The sequence below is a fragment of the Bufo bufo genome, chromosome 1 (genome assembly GCF_905171765.1).
Source record: "Bufo bufo chromosome 1, aBufBuf1.1, whole genome shotgun sequence".
In the NCBI taxonomy this organism is placed as follows: Eukaryota; Metazoa; Chordata; class Amphibia; order Anura; family Bufonidae; genus Bufo; species Bufo bufo.
The window spans coordinates 617473256-617487879 of NC_053389.1; the positions used below are offsets into that span (position 1 = coordinate 617473256).

At 44.1% G+C, this 14624-nt stretch overlaps 1 protein-coding gene across 1 annotated transcript in view; it reads right to left on the bottom strand.

Annotated features, from left to right (window-relative positions):
• Positions 1-14624, bottom strand: part of RORA (RAR related orphan receptor A) — a 520597-nt gene that overhangs the window by 209625 nt on the left and 296348 nt on the right. The window contains exon 2 of the mRNA XM_040413736.1: positions 11259-11288. Coding sequence (XP_040269670.1) covers positions 11259-11288 — 30 coding nt within the window. The remainder of the gene's footprint in view (positions 1-11258; positions 11289-14624) is intronic.

The window sequence follows — 14624 nt, forward strand, 5'->3', positions numbered from 1 at the left end:
CCTGCATACTAGTGAGCTCTTCCATAATGGCAGTGCTCATTAGTATTTGCTTTATAAGACACACTGACATGTTCCTCCACTTTTTGGGGAAAAAAGTGTGTTTTATAAAGCGAAAAATACAATAATACACATTACAGTTGTGAGTTATCCACTTCCTTCTGATCCTCAGCTGTGTCATGTGACCAACACGCTGGGGCAAATTTATCATGAGGGGAATATTAGAAGTCAGTTTTGCTTCTGTGTTGGCATACTTTATGTCACATTTGTGGATGCTCCTAAGCTACATAACTTCGGCGCATCCACCGCCAGCGCAGGGGCTTATTAAGATCGGCGTCTAAAATGCCAGTCTTAATAAATAAATGACCCCATAGGTGTTTATTTGCCAGTGAATTTGGTTTAACAAGCTATCACATTAAAGGGGTTATCTCATCACAATGCAGCCCCCTGCGCTGATTAACCTGGGTACAGCTCATAGCACTTGTGGCAAAGAGCTGATATTGCTGGGGGAAGCAGTGGGCAGCCAGGCATTTTCCCTGCAGCAGACGCTGTAGTAAAAATATAATATTCCATGGTGACCATTCAAATGAATGGCTGGTCTGATAATACAAGGAAGACTCGAGCCATCAGAATAGGAGTCACTCGTACATTGTGGCTTTTCGTTCTGGCTCAAAGAAGAGGTCACGAGTGGGGGCTCTTCTGCCTGAAATTTTGCTTGTCCTAGGGTATAGAGACATGTGTTGTATTCATAAGACAACCCCTGTAATTCCCCCTAACAATTCCCATACATTACTAGTTTATCATTGGCTTACATTTACGTCACTTATGCCTTTTGCTCAGGTTTTCCTAAAAATACCAAGCTAATCAGTGATAATAAAAGTGATCTCCACGCTACTTCTTTTTGACAAATAAAGATTATAGCTACTCTTGCACACTAGATTAAGATTAGTCACCTTGCATCCAATCATTTGTACATCAAATCCCGAATGAGCCAACCATCAACAAGCCAAAGTGAACTGGCAGGTCAGGGATTAGGGATTTCTAGGAATAATAAGCTATTAACTGAAGGCCTCTAGCCTGCATAGTTTCCTGAAAGATTCATACTTACCTACCCCCTGGCGCTTCAGTCCTGTGTGATGGCTCCTGTTCCTCGTCCCCCTATCTCCCAGTCCCCGGCTTGTTTTCTTCTGGCCAGGTATGGACAGCCAATGTCTGGCTTCAGTGGTGATGTGTTCCCAAACAACACATTATTGCTGAACCCGTAGTTGGCTGCCGCAGTACACCAGACCATGAAAACAAGCGGAGGACCAGAAGACAGAGGAAATGGAGCCAGTATGCAGGACCAAAACAATGGGGAGCAGGTACGAATCTTTCAGCAGGTGATGCAGGCTAGGGGTCATCAACTAATAGTTATTACCAGTAAACCCCTTTAAGAGGTGCCCAGCTCTTTCCCTATTACCAGTTTCACCACATAGTAAAATTCTGCAGTATAAGATCTCTATTATCAACTAAAGAAGAATGATACAATGCAATATATGATTTCAGTAGCGGTTTTCTCCACTAATAATCAGTGCACTGCATATACCATGGAGCTAGCAAAGATAACATAGTGAAGAAGAAGCTACTATTGATCCTAATAGACCTGCATAAAGAAATACAGCGAATATTCTCCACAAAACCACATCTTTGAGAAGACGATCCCCTTATCCAATCTAGATTTCCTACCAATTTTTCAGCTCCATGTACGCAGTTTGGATAAAGTATGTGTGAGAAGGGCTGAACTTAAGATTCTGGGAACAAGCAGTGACTGACAGCTATCTCTGTCAGTTATCAGTGACTGACAGCTATATCTGTATACATACTTACACAGTGAATGCTATCAATCACTGATAACACCTCCCCGTGTACAACTATCAGTGACTGCCAGCTATATCTGTATACACACTTACACAGAGAATACTATCAATCATTGGTAACATCTCCCATGTACAGTTATCAGTGACTGACAGCTATCTCTGTATACACACTTACACAGAGAATGCTATTAATCACTGATAACACCTCCCCATGTATAGCTATCAGTGACTGACTGCTATCCATGTATACACACTTACATAGAGAATGCTATCAATCACTGATAACACCTCCCCCGTGTACTGCTAGCAGTGCCTGACATCATCTCTGTATACACACTTACATAGAGAATGCTATCAATCACTGATAACACCTCCCTGTGTACCGCTATCAGTGACTGACACCTATCTCTGTATACACACACAGAGAATGCTATCAATCACTGATAACACAACCCCTGTGTATAGCTATCAGTGACTGACAGCTATCTCTGTATACACACTTACACAGAAAATACTATCAATCATTGGTAACACCTCTCTGTGTACAGCTATCAGTGACTGGCATCTATCCCTGCATACACAATTACATAGAGAATGCTATCAATCACTGATAACACCTCCCCCATGTACAACTATCAGTGGCTGACAGCTAGCTCTGTACACAAAGAAATCCCTAGCAATCACTAGGGAGTCTGAGCCCATATTTTTCTTCAATGTGCTATCCTTTTATAAATAAAGGACAGCACACAGACCCATACAAATCAAAAGGCTATTCACACACAGTTTTTTTTTAAATCTATATGCCCAATCTGAGAAACTGACTGCATATCCTATTCGTCCATTTTTGCAATTAACCATTTCTATTGATGATGATGATGATGATGATGATGATGAGAAAACATTATGCACATGCAAGTTATCTGTATTTACAGAGCTGTCTTTCCTGTGGACACAAATTCAGGTTTTGTGAAGAATCTCTGAGAGATATGAAAAAAACCTATGCACATTTGTTTCCTACAGTTACTTTCAAATATTTTATATTGTAATACAGGAAAACAAGTATGATGTGGGCTTCAGAGTGAAAGACGGAAATTATCAGCATGTAATTACTTTTAGGGTAATCCGTATTGATACCCGCATGGATTCCACCTCCCATTCTTATGAAATGGAAAACCCTAGTTGTGGAAACATCATGCAAATCATGGGTCTCATCTATGATCAGATGACCATACAAATCCGAAGCAGAAATTCAGGAACCCCCAGATTTTTGCAGCAGATTCTTTATCATTTTTTCTCATGTGTATTTTTAACGTGTGAACATTCCCTAAAATCAGAAAAACAGGTAGTTTATTCTTTGAGACAGTGGCCATGCCAAAATTTATTTTATCAGTTCACAATACTGATTGTAGATGTAGGTTCTCCAAACTGATGAAATGAATGATCTGTATGGTTCGCTCTACTATTAGAATATTAGAAATGCTTTACATTTATAAAAGGAACCACATTGCTCCACTCCCTAATAAAATAAATATTTTGTGTTTTAAATGGGTTATTCGAAATTAGATAAAAGGCGATGATCATCCTGAAAAGGGGATTTTGAGGTCTCAGTGATAGATATATTTTACTAAGTGAGACTAGCAGTAGCCTTCATGTTTCTAAAAAATGCAATAGATGTCCACCTAGAGTTATACACTTTGGCCTGTTGTATCCATGATTCATGGCCAATGTGTCCATTCATTTTTTTCTGCCAGTTAAAACCAGTAAGCGACACATATCCTTTTTTTCTAATCTGTTTTTCTAATCTGATTTTCTGAACATGATAATGGGGGCTGCCATCTTGCCTGAGCTGTTGTTAACAGAATTTGGAGACATGCTTTACAGAAGGCACCATAGGCCATGGACACAATGGACAGGAGGTGAACTCATTGATTTCTATAGGATAGTTTTCAAGACATGCTCTGTGACCTGTGCAGAGGTCAGAAGGGAGTAGATAAGCTGTGATATCATCTATTGTGAATGGTGAATCCTGTGATATCTGCATATCTAGGTAATATCTGTCATTCTAACCCTGCCTGTGATAAGCAGATAACTGCAGTAAAATGATGTCTACAGACCAAGAAGTGGCGCCTATTATTAGGCTTAGTGGCCAGTGCAAAAACTATGGAATTTAATCTTTTTTAATATAGATATTGACATGGAAAATTAAAAATATTATCACCAAAAATTCTCTAAAATATATTTAACCTAAAAACATTATTTAAACGATAGTTCATTTCATGGTGACACATTCCCTTTAAGGCCAGTTCACACAGAGTTTTTGGTGCTGATTTTGGACCATTTCTGCCTCAAAATCAGCTCCATAAAACACCCCAAAACAGCCTCCCATTCATTTTAATGGGAAGCAGCACTTGCTTTTTTTTTACATTACACGTGTAAAAAAGAAGAAGTGTGCCCCAGGGGCGTTGCTAGGTCAAAACATTTGGGGCCTGGGCCCCTGATGTTATGTCCCAGGCCCAGAATGTCCTGCCTGCCAGATAGATCCAACTGAATTGCTGTCCTCAGGACGGCAATACAATTGAATCTAATGCAGTGGAAGATCTAAAGGACCTGTGGTGACATCACAGGTCATGTGACCAGTAAAAACAGGCAGTAGTTGAGAAGGACCTGCCATGATGTCACCATCATGTGACCAGTGCAGGGGAGGACGGCAGTGAAGAGGAGAAGTCTTGGAGGAAGAAGCTGTGGTAATGTCTGCTACAGAAGGAGCTGTTAGTGAAGGGAGAGGCAAAGCAATGCTGGAAGTTGTGGTTATTTAACTGAGACTGTATGTTAGGGCTGAAGGGAGGGATGTTATTTACATGGGACTGTATCTTGATGGTGGCTGTAGGAGGAAGTGATGTTATTTACATGGGACTGTATGTTGCAGGGGGCTGGGGGAGCGTGGGATGTTATTTACATGGGACTGTATGACGGAGGGGGCTAGGGGAGGGAGTGACATTATTTACATGGGACTGTATGTTGATTGGGGCTGTGGGAGGGAATTACGTTATTTACATGGGACTGAATGTTACAGGGGTGATGTTATTTACATGGGACTGAATGTTGAGGAGGCGATGTTATTTACATGGGACTGTATGTTGAGGGGGTGATGTTTACATGGGATTGCATGTTGGAGGTGGCTGGGGAGGGGGTGATATTATTTACTTGGGACTGTATGTTGAAGGCGGCTGGGGAGGAGGTGATGTTATTTACATGAGGCTGTATTTTGGAGGGGGCTGTAGATAGAGAGGAATGTAAATTTACATGGGACTGTAAATTGGCGGGGGCTGGGGAGATGGTGTGATGTTATTTACATGGGACTCTATAGCGGAGGGAGGGAAATAGAGTTACTTACATGGGACTGTATGTTGGAGGGGCTGAAGGGAGGGGAGTGATGTTCTTTACATAAGACTGTATTTTGGAGAGGGCAGGAGAGATGGTGTGATGTTATTTACATGGGACTGTATGGTGGAGAGAGGAATATAACTACAGGAGGTACTGCAAATCCAGGGGACATTATAGGTGTTCTTATTACTACTGGGAGCTCTATAGGAGGGACTTATAGATCCTCCTTATTTTTACTAAGAGCACTAGGGGGGCTTATTTCTACTGGGGGCTCTGTGAGGGCATTATTAATACTGGAGGGCTCTTTTACTCATAGGGGCACTCTTGGGGAGCATTATCACTGTTGGGGGCAGTATTACTAATGGGGGCATTCTGGAAAGGAATAACTATTGGTGGGACTTGGATGAGCACTATTACTATGGGGGGCACTCATATTTCTTCAGGATAGTATTTGGGGGTATTGGGGAGCACAGTGAGCAACAGGATAACACTGTGGCTCCAGGTTGGGGGATGATGATAGAAAAGTGAGGAAGCTAAGATGTCTGTGTGTCACACTCTGCAGAGACGAGGGGCGACTGAAAGAAGTGGTCCGGACCAAATGGAGAAGATGATGACAGAGAAGATCTACATCGGAGGAGACGTCACCTGCAGGCTCTGGATGTGACAGGTATGTGCTGCTGTATAGCAAGTACAGCAAAATACGATGTGTGGGGGGAGGGGGGCTGGCGACTTAGAGAACTGGGCCATATTCATTGGGGCTTGGGTCCTGGATCTTTTGAGACCCTAGCAACGCCACTGGTCTGCACTATCTTGGGGCAGAATCAGTGCTGAATCTCCCATTGAAATGAATGGGAAGCATAGAAAAACAGCTCCATGTAAGTCCATGCGATTTTGTGCATCTTCCGTGCATTCTTTGGCAAAAAAACTCAAGCTGAAGATGGAGCTTTGTGTTGAAGTGAATACCCATTGGTTAAAAAAAATGACATTTTAAAAAACTGCATAAAAAATGCATGAAAAAAATGCAGATTCCACACTGATTTTTTTAAACTTGTTTTTTGAAAATCAGTCCTGTGAACTGGCCCTTGACGGGGAAAACCACTACTGTGCAATGAACAGGACATTTGAAATTAAATGATTGCATTATTGCAGTATTCATGAAATAACAATATCGTTAGGTTTTAATATGTATATTACATTTTCCTCTCTGGTAGCACCCCCTGCTGTTTCTCCATGGATGAAATTCTGGTCCACCTTCTCCTGCATTCAGTGGTGGACTGAGATGCTCTGTAGCTTCCCTGCTCTCTTTCTTTCCTTTCAGTGCCAGCATAGAGAAACGGGTGAAGCAACCCGGACACCTTTCATTGATTCACCCCTATTTCTAATGTCATAGAAATATATAGCTATATCTCCCTCTAGACCAGGGGTACTCAACTAGTTTTAATGAAGGTCCACATACCAGGGTCTGCAGTCAGGTGAAGGTCCGAGCTGAACGCCAACAGTAAAGATGCCATGCGATCATGTGATACATGCGCGTGGGGCGCTCTGACGTTATAGTGGAGCGCCCCGGGTAAGTCCCAGAATTAGTAATGGCCACATTAGTGCCCCAGTAAGAATAATGTCCCCATTAGTGCCCCCAGTAAGAGTATTGCCCCCATTAGTGCCCCCCTTCTCTGCTTTTGCAAAAAATAAAAAATAATTTGCATTCACCTGGCTGCGGTGAACATTCGCTGCTGACTGCAAGCTCAGGACCGGTGCTCCAACGTGATGAAGTCTTGTAGGTCCTGTCCTGAGCTTCTAGTCAGCAGGGAGTGTTCTCCACAGCGTGAGCAAATGGAGGTTGAGGTACCGTAATTATAATATATATTTTTTTTTACTAGCACAAGTAGCGGTGGAGGTAAAGGCTGTACTAATGGGCGTTCCATGATGGAAGCGCTCATTAGTAAGGGTACTTTCACACTTGCAGCAGGACGGATCCAACAGGCTGCTCACCCTGTCAGATCCATCTTGCCACTACTTCGCCGTGCCGCTGGTCTGTGCCCATCGACTATAATGGGGATGGGGGCAGAGTTACGGCGCAGCACGGTGAGAGGCCACCAGACTAAAAGTACTACATGTCCGACTTTTTCGTCTGGCGGCCCCCTCAATATAATAAACATTGGTGGCGCAGTGCGCCCCCCCTCAAAATAACAAACATTGGTGGCGCAGTGCGCCCCCCCCATCACCCCGATATAATAAACATTGGTGGCGCAGTGCGCCCCCCCTCAATATAATAAACATTGGTGGCGCAGTGCGCCCCCCCATCACCCCAGTATAATAAACATTGGTGGCGCAGTGCGCCCCCCCATCACCCCAGTATAATAAACATTGGTGGCGCAGTGCGCCCCCCCCATCACCCCAGTATAATAAACATTGGTGGCGCAGTGCGCCCCCCATCACCCCAGTATAATAAACATTGGTGGCGCAGTGCGCCCCCCCATCACCCCAGTATAATAAACATTGGTGGCGCAGTGCGCCCTCCCTCAATATAATAAACATTGGTGGCGCAGTGCGCCCCCCCATCACCCCAGTATAATAAACATTGGTGGCGCAGTGCGCCCCCCCATCACCTCAGTATAATAAACATTGGTGGCGCAGTGCGCCCTCCCTCAATATAATAAACATTGGTGGCGCAGTGTGCCCCCCAATATAATAAACATTGGTGGCGCAGTGTGCCCCCCAATATAATAAACATTGGTGGCGCAGTGTGCCCCCCAATATAATAAACATTGGTGGCGCAGTGCGCCCCCCCATCACCCCAGTATAATAAACATTGGTGGCGCAGTGCGCCCTCCCTCAATATAATAAACATTGGTGGCGCAGTGTGCCCCCCCTCAAAATAATAAACATTGGTGGCGCAGTGCGCCCCCCCATCACCCCAGTATAATAAACATTGGTGGCGCAGTGCGCCCCCCCTCAATATAATAAACATTGGTGGCGCAGTGCGCCCTGCCTCAATATAATAAACATTGGTGGCGCAGTGTGCCCCCCAATATAATAAACATTGGTGGCGCAGTGTGCCCCCCAATATAATAAACATTGGTGGCGCAGTGCGCCCCCCTCAAAATAATAAACATTGGTGGCGCAGTGCGCCCCCCCATCACCCCAGTATAATAAACATTGGTGGCGCAGTGCGCCCCCCCCATCACCCCAGTATAATAAACATTGGTGGCGCAGTGCGCCCCCCCCCAATATAATAAACATTGGTGGCGCAGTGGGCAGTGCCAATGAGGGTTAAAAAATTATTTACTCACCTCCTCCAGTTGATCGCGTAACTACCGGTCTCCAGTTCTTACTTCTTTCTTCAGGACCTGTGGTGACTGGGCCATGTGATGAGCTCAGTGAGATCACCACAGGTCCTGAAGAAAGAAGTAAGAACTGGAGACCGGTAGTTACGCGATCAACTGGAGGAGGTGAGTTAATTTTCTTTTATTATTTTTAACCCTCATTGGCACCTCCCACTGAGCCACCAATGTTTATTATAATGGGGAAGGGGGGGGGGGGGGGGGCGCACTGCGCCACCAATGTTTCTTATACTGGGGGGGGGGGCACACTGCGCCACCAATGTTTCTTATACTGGGGTGTTTGGGGGGGGGGGTGCACTGTGCCACCAACGTTTCTTATACAAATACAGGAGGCGGGTGCTGGAATCAAATAGCCGGCACCCGACCTTTGTGAAAGGGAGCTGCGATCAGCTACAATTAACCCCTCAGGTACCGCACCTGAAGGGTTAACTCAACTGCAGCTGATCGCAGCTCCCTGTCACAGAGGTCGGGTGCCGGCTATTTGATTCCAGCACCCGCCTCCTGTATTTGTAATACAGGTCAGTTTTCTTCATTGGTGGCGCAGTGGCCACAGCCCCTCCCCTCCTCCTCCTGCCTCTTCTTATTGGCAGCGGCGGGGGCAGCAGCACAGGGGGGAGGGAGAGACTCCTCCTGCGCTGCTGAGAACGATCATCTCCTGTGCCCCGCCGCTGTATTGAGCAGAGCTGCCAGAGTGTGCAGGAGGAGGAGCGCTACATGTGGAGGAAGCCCTGTCTCACTGCGCTGTGGGACAGGTGGAAGTGCGCCGGTAAGCTCCTCCTCCTGCACGGCACAGTGTGCAGGAGAGGAGCAGCGCTCTAAAGGATGGCCGGGGTCCGGACAACTGGCGGCCGCGGTCCGTATTTGGACCGCGGTCCGCCAGTTGAGTACCCCTGCTCTAGACAGTGGAGAAGGAAATTTTGTGTGTGGGTGGGAAGGGGGGGGGGGGGGGGGGGGGGGGGTTGGGATCATTGCATACCCGGTTGCTATTTATTAGTGTAATCACCGGAGCTGTGGGTAACTACTTTTATACAGGGTTAGCAAGAACTGACTGCAATGCACTCCTAGAAGATGCAGGTGCTTGATGGTCACATGGGAGGACTGCTGCTTGACCACAGAAAGTGAAGAGACCAGAGCTGTGGAGGGGTGAGTGAAAAAGCTAAAAAAAAGGGTGAAAATTACACTGCAGCATTTTATGTATTGATGTAAACATAGAAACATAGAATGTGTCGGCAGATAAGAACCATTTGGCCCATCTAGTCTGCCCAATATACTGAGTACTATGGATAGCCCCCGGCCCTATCTTATATGAAGGATGGCCTTATGCCTATCCCATGCATGCTTAAACTCCTTCACTGGAGTGTAGCTAAAATAATGGTGTACATTACTGCAGACAGTGGTGTACTGCCAATATAGGCAGACCGCGCCGTTGCTATGGGGCCCACGGCACAGGGGAGCCCAGAGCGCACGGAAGGCCCCGCACCCTACGTCTACTGTGCGCAGACATTTATCCAGAAAATCAAGTTAATATGTGGCAGCAGCACTTATTTTCCCTCGGGGCCCCGCTCCCCTGCCTGACCTGATGATGCGGGCTGTGGGCGTGCCTGCATTTCACACTGGCCAATCAGCGCAAATCAGCGCAAAGAAGCTGCTGCTGATTGGCCAGTGTATTGCTGGCAGGCATCGCTCAAGTACACACAGGCATGCGTGCTGCACCCGGCCTAGCATCCTCCGTCTCTGCGCTCACATCTGCCGCTTGAAGTGCAAGTCATCAGCCAGTGGCAGTGTATACTGGTTGTATTTTTAGTATTCTTGAGGGAAGCAGCAAGCAGTGGGGTTTTGAAGGGGAGATCATAGAGGAATCGGGAGGACAGTGTGCTTTCCCCCCCCCCCCCACAGGCATTTTGGGGGGCATTAGGGGTTGGATAATCCCTTTAACTCCTTGCTGCTGATGTTGAGTGTGCAGATAGCTACTAATCATATTCCCCCAACCCCCCCCCCCCCCCAGCACATCAGTCACATTTAGGGGGGGATATATGATTGGTGGCTATGTGCACACTCAGCATCAGCAGCAAGCATTTAAAGGTTTTTTTGGGGGTAAGAGAAGTGATGAAAAAATGGCGCTGGTAGCAAAGGGGTTAAGATGTGGGGGATGCCCTATGTCAGGCTTTAGCACAGTGGACACAGGCAGGAGGAGCGAAGTGTATGCGGGCTCCTGGCCTACACTCGTTCAGCTGTGCTCGCATACATATCGCGCCCTGTGTCCACTGTCCTATGTCCACTCTGCTAAAGCCTGCAACAAAGTTGGTTAATAAAAAAATAAATAAAAAGATTTATTCCTAACAGTTTCACTAGATCATGTATACATTTCTTTAATGGCAAATGTGGGTGTGGCATGGGAGGAGCCAGGACAGAAGGTGGGATGGGCCAGGGGTGGGTAGTGGGTGGGGTTAGGATTCTTGCTATGGGGCCCAGTGAGTTCTATGTAGGCCCCTGACTGCAGATATTGTATTTTTTTCATTTGTGAGATATCCTCTTTAAAGGAATTTCCCCTGATTTACTGTTTACAAAAATAAATGGTCCATAATGTCAGTAAACGAACCCCTGGTCATACTGCTGGACGTTGGAAAAAATGTGCATTTATAATACAATTGCAATTTCAGGACTTAGTGAGATTACTTACATGTGTGAGTCTTCTTTGTTATGGACAGACCTGTGAAGAAGGAGAAAAGAGAACTTATTATTATTTAGCAAAATATAATATTGCGATAAAAGTACTACTGTACATATTTTATGAGGGGTAATAGAAACATAGGGGGTCATTTACTAAAAGATATACACCACTTTTTGCCGTACTTCTGTCGCAGATTGCAGCGCAAAGGTTATTTGCACCACAATCTGCGACTTTTCCCTGCTCATGCCAGGACTAAAAAAGGGAGCGTGGTACGGGCGGAGAAGGGGATGGGCCGGCAGGCCCGTCTCACTTATCATTTTCCACGCCTGTTTTAGGCGTAGAAAATGGTCCAAATCTACACCAGCAAGGGAGCTGGTGTAGATTTAGACAGGTAGTGGTTACTCCGATGCTATGTAAAGGCCGGAACCTCTATATAAATTCGGCACATCCACCGCCAGCTAAAGGGGTATTAAGACCAGCCCCGTAACTTCTTGATGATTACAGTGAAACCTCATCAAAACTTCTCACAGAAGAAGTCCAAACTATGCAAAATATAAGAGAATTGATATTCTGCTCATCTTCTCAAAGTGGACTTTTGGAGATGTTGCTATGTATGCTCAAAGTTTAGGCGACAATAAAGTAACCAAACACACCAGTACACCAAAGGTCTTTATTTATGTTGCTTATATTTCTTTGTACTGGTCAGTCAAAGGTTTTAGTGGGGTTGGGTGCTTGTCCAGACTCAGGTCTATATTTTCCCTGAAATCAAGGGAAAGATTTTCTTTCTTGAATACGAGGTTGAAACTGTTTTATCATTGAATGCAAAATTTCATCTCTCTCATTATTAAAGGGGTTTTCAGTATTTTCTGAAATTTTCATACAAGCAGAAAATGGTATAAAAGAAAAAATATAACCAGCACTCTTCTATTAAATCCACTGTTGTTTAATGTTCCCTTGTTCCCTTCCTGTCCTGTAGCGATGGTGCTCAATACGTACATCATTCACATGAATGCTGCTGCCTGTTACTGACCTCAGTGATACTTTGTGGATCAATGTCTGCTTATTTTTATTGTTGTTTTATACCATTCTCTGCTTGTATGCAAATTTTAGAAAATCCTGAAAGCCCCCTTTAACAGCAATAATAACATAATAAGTTTTAGTTACATAATGGTACATATTCTGTCATACTTTAAAGTGAAAAATATTGCACCCAGCCATCCTCAAATTTTTGCCCCATGTTAAAAACTTGTAGCATTGGCCTTCTCCACATCTGCTGTCTAGCCCAGACGATATACACCTTCATGAGTTTGGCATGACTAAACATTGAAAGTTTTAGATGCACTGTTTTCTCCAGCCTGATTTGTTCACAGATAGACACTGACAATAATAAAAACCAACAAATTCAGCACAGCTTCCAAAAATTTGGCAGCACTCGAGAATGCAGAAGGGAAAATTATAAGATTGTGGAAGCAAAGCGACGGTGCCAAACGCAGCTCCAAAGCAAGAACGCATCAGCTTGGACAATGAATGTCCTTGTGTAGGACAATGGGGCCATTAATGATAATCAGCGTCCGTTACTTCAAGTGCATTGAGTAATTTTAGAGTTTAGTTTCACGAATTGTTAATGGAGTTGTAATGTTCACTAAGCGACATAAATCATGGGTTGGGGGCAAGGACAAGGGACAATTGGCGGATACAGTTTCACCAGTGTAAGGCCTGAGTCTTATGTCTACTAAGGAGTGTTATACCTGTTGACTTCATTCCGTTCAATAAAACAACTATATTGAACTCATTTTTTACATTTTTATGCTGAAGTGGAAAGGTTTAGTATGTAACATAAGGCAGTGAATTTCATCCAGGTTGTTAGAATATACATGATAGCACAGCCGCGGTAAATTCTATATTGAATCTTTTTATGACTGCTTTTCTTTCCTGCATTTTTTTTTCTAGAGTCCTCGTCACAGAATGTTCAAGTTGTGTTCAGCCTGCAATTATTTATTTATTTTATGCATTTATATAGCGCTGCTATAACACTGCCCCCAATAGGGCTCACATTGTATACATCCAGGCAATGGGAATGACACAAATAATTGATATTGTATTTAAATAATGGCCTTGAAGATGACTTCTCATCGCTTGATTGTAAAGCTATCAATGTGCATGGAATTTACAGTATCTGTATCATGTACTTACCTGTCTCACTGCGACTGTGCTGCTGGCATCACAGTTGCCACAGCAACAAACCCCACTGACAGGGGGGGGGTGATCAGCCTATAAGGGAGCAGGGACACCGGGCCAATCAGACTCAGCGCCGGAGTCATGTACTTCCTGTCAGAAAGCTATTTAAACAAGCAACTGCTGGCCACTCTGGACTATTTTATCCCTTAGTCAAGTTAGGGACCATTGCCAAGTTGTAGCCCGCCATTTAGGGCAGATCATGCAAGTAGGTAGGGACAGTGGTGCGAGTGGAGTACAGGGCTGCACTGTTTCCTACTCAACAAGACAATGAGGGACATTTACTAAGCATGTTGTGCCAGAATTATGGCTTAAAAAGGCGCCAAATATATCAACTGTTTTCTCTAGAATTTTCACCATAAAGAATGCATTACGCCAAAAATTAGTTATAAATGTCAAAGTGGGCGGGGCTATCAAATTGGCGCATAATACACCTCATATCATCCTCTTATCGGCAGAAATGGTTCCACTTGTTGTGGACAATTAAGCCAGTTTATGTGGTGGTATTTTGTGTAAAAAGTCGCATTTATGGCAGAAAGATGCGACTTTTTGTCAAAAATTCGCATTTATGAAAAGAAAAAACAACATGCATTTATTTTTATCTAATATAAATGAGCTAAACAGCAGGGTTTTGTCAGTAAATTGAAATTTAACCTAAACAACAACAAAAACGTCCCGAGACAAAAATCGCAATTTACCACAGGAAAAGTCACTAATATGCTTCAAAAGTCACAAATAGCTTTCAAAAGTCGCAAGTGTGGTCTGGCAGGGTTGGCTGAAATGGCGCATTTGGTTTAAAAAAAAAGTCACATTTTAGTGCTATTGGCGTTAAAATGTTGCAAACAAGTTTATATTTAAAAAAGGTCACATTTTAAAAGTGGCGTGCGCCTTGTGATATATGAGGTGAAACAAATCACCACTTTTAATTTGTAATGTTAGTATCTTTTTGGTGCAAATTACCCCATTATTGATACATGTACCTTAATCTGTATTTAGAAAACAAACTTCTGAAAACAGTCTGGAGTCACACATTCTACAATTTTGAGTTACTGAGTACAGCTTGTATAACATTCTGCAGTTAAGACAACCTGTTGGAATGTATAAATTACATTTTCTAAGTAGGTTAGACAATTTAATTCT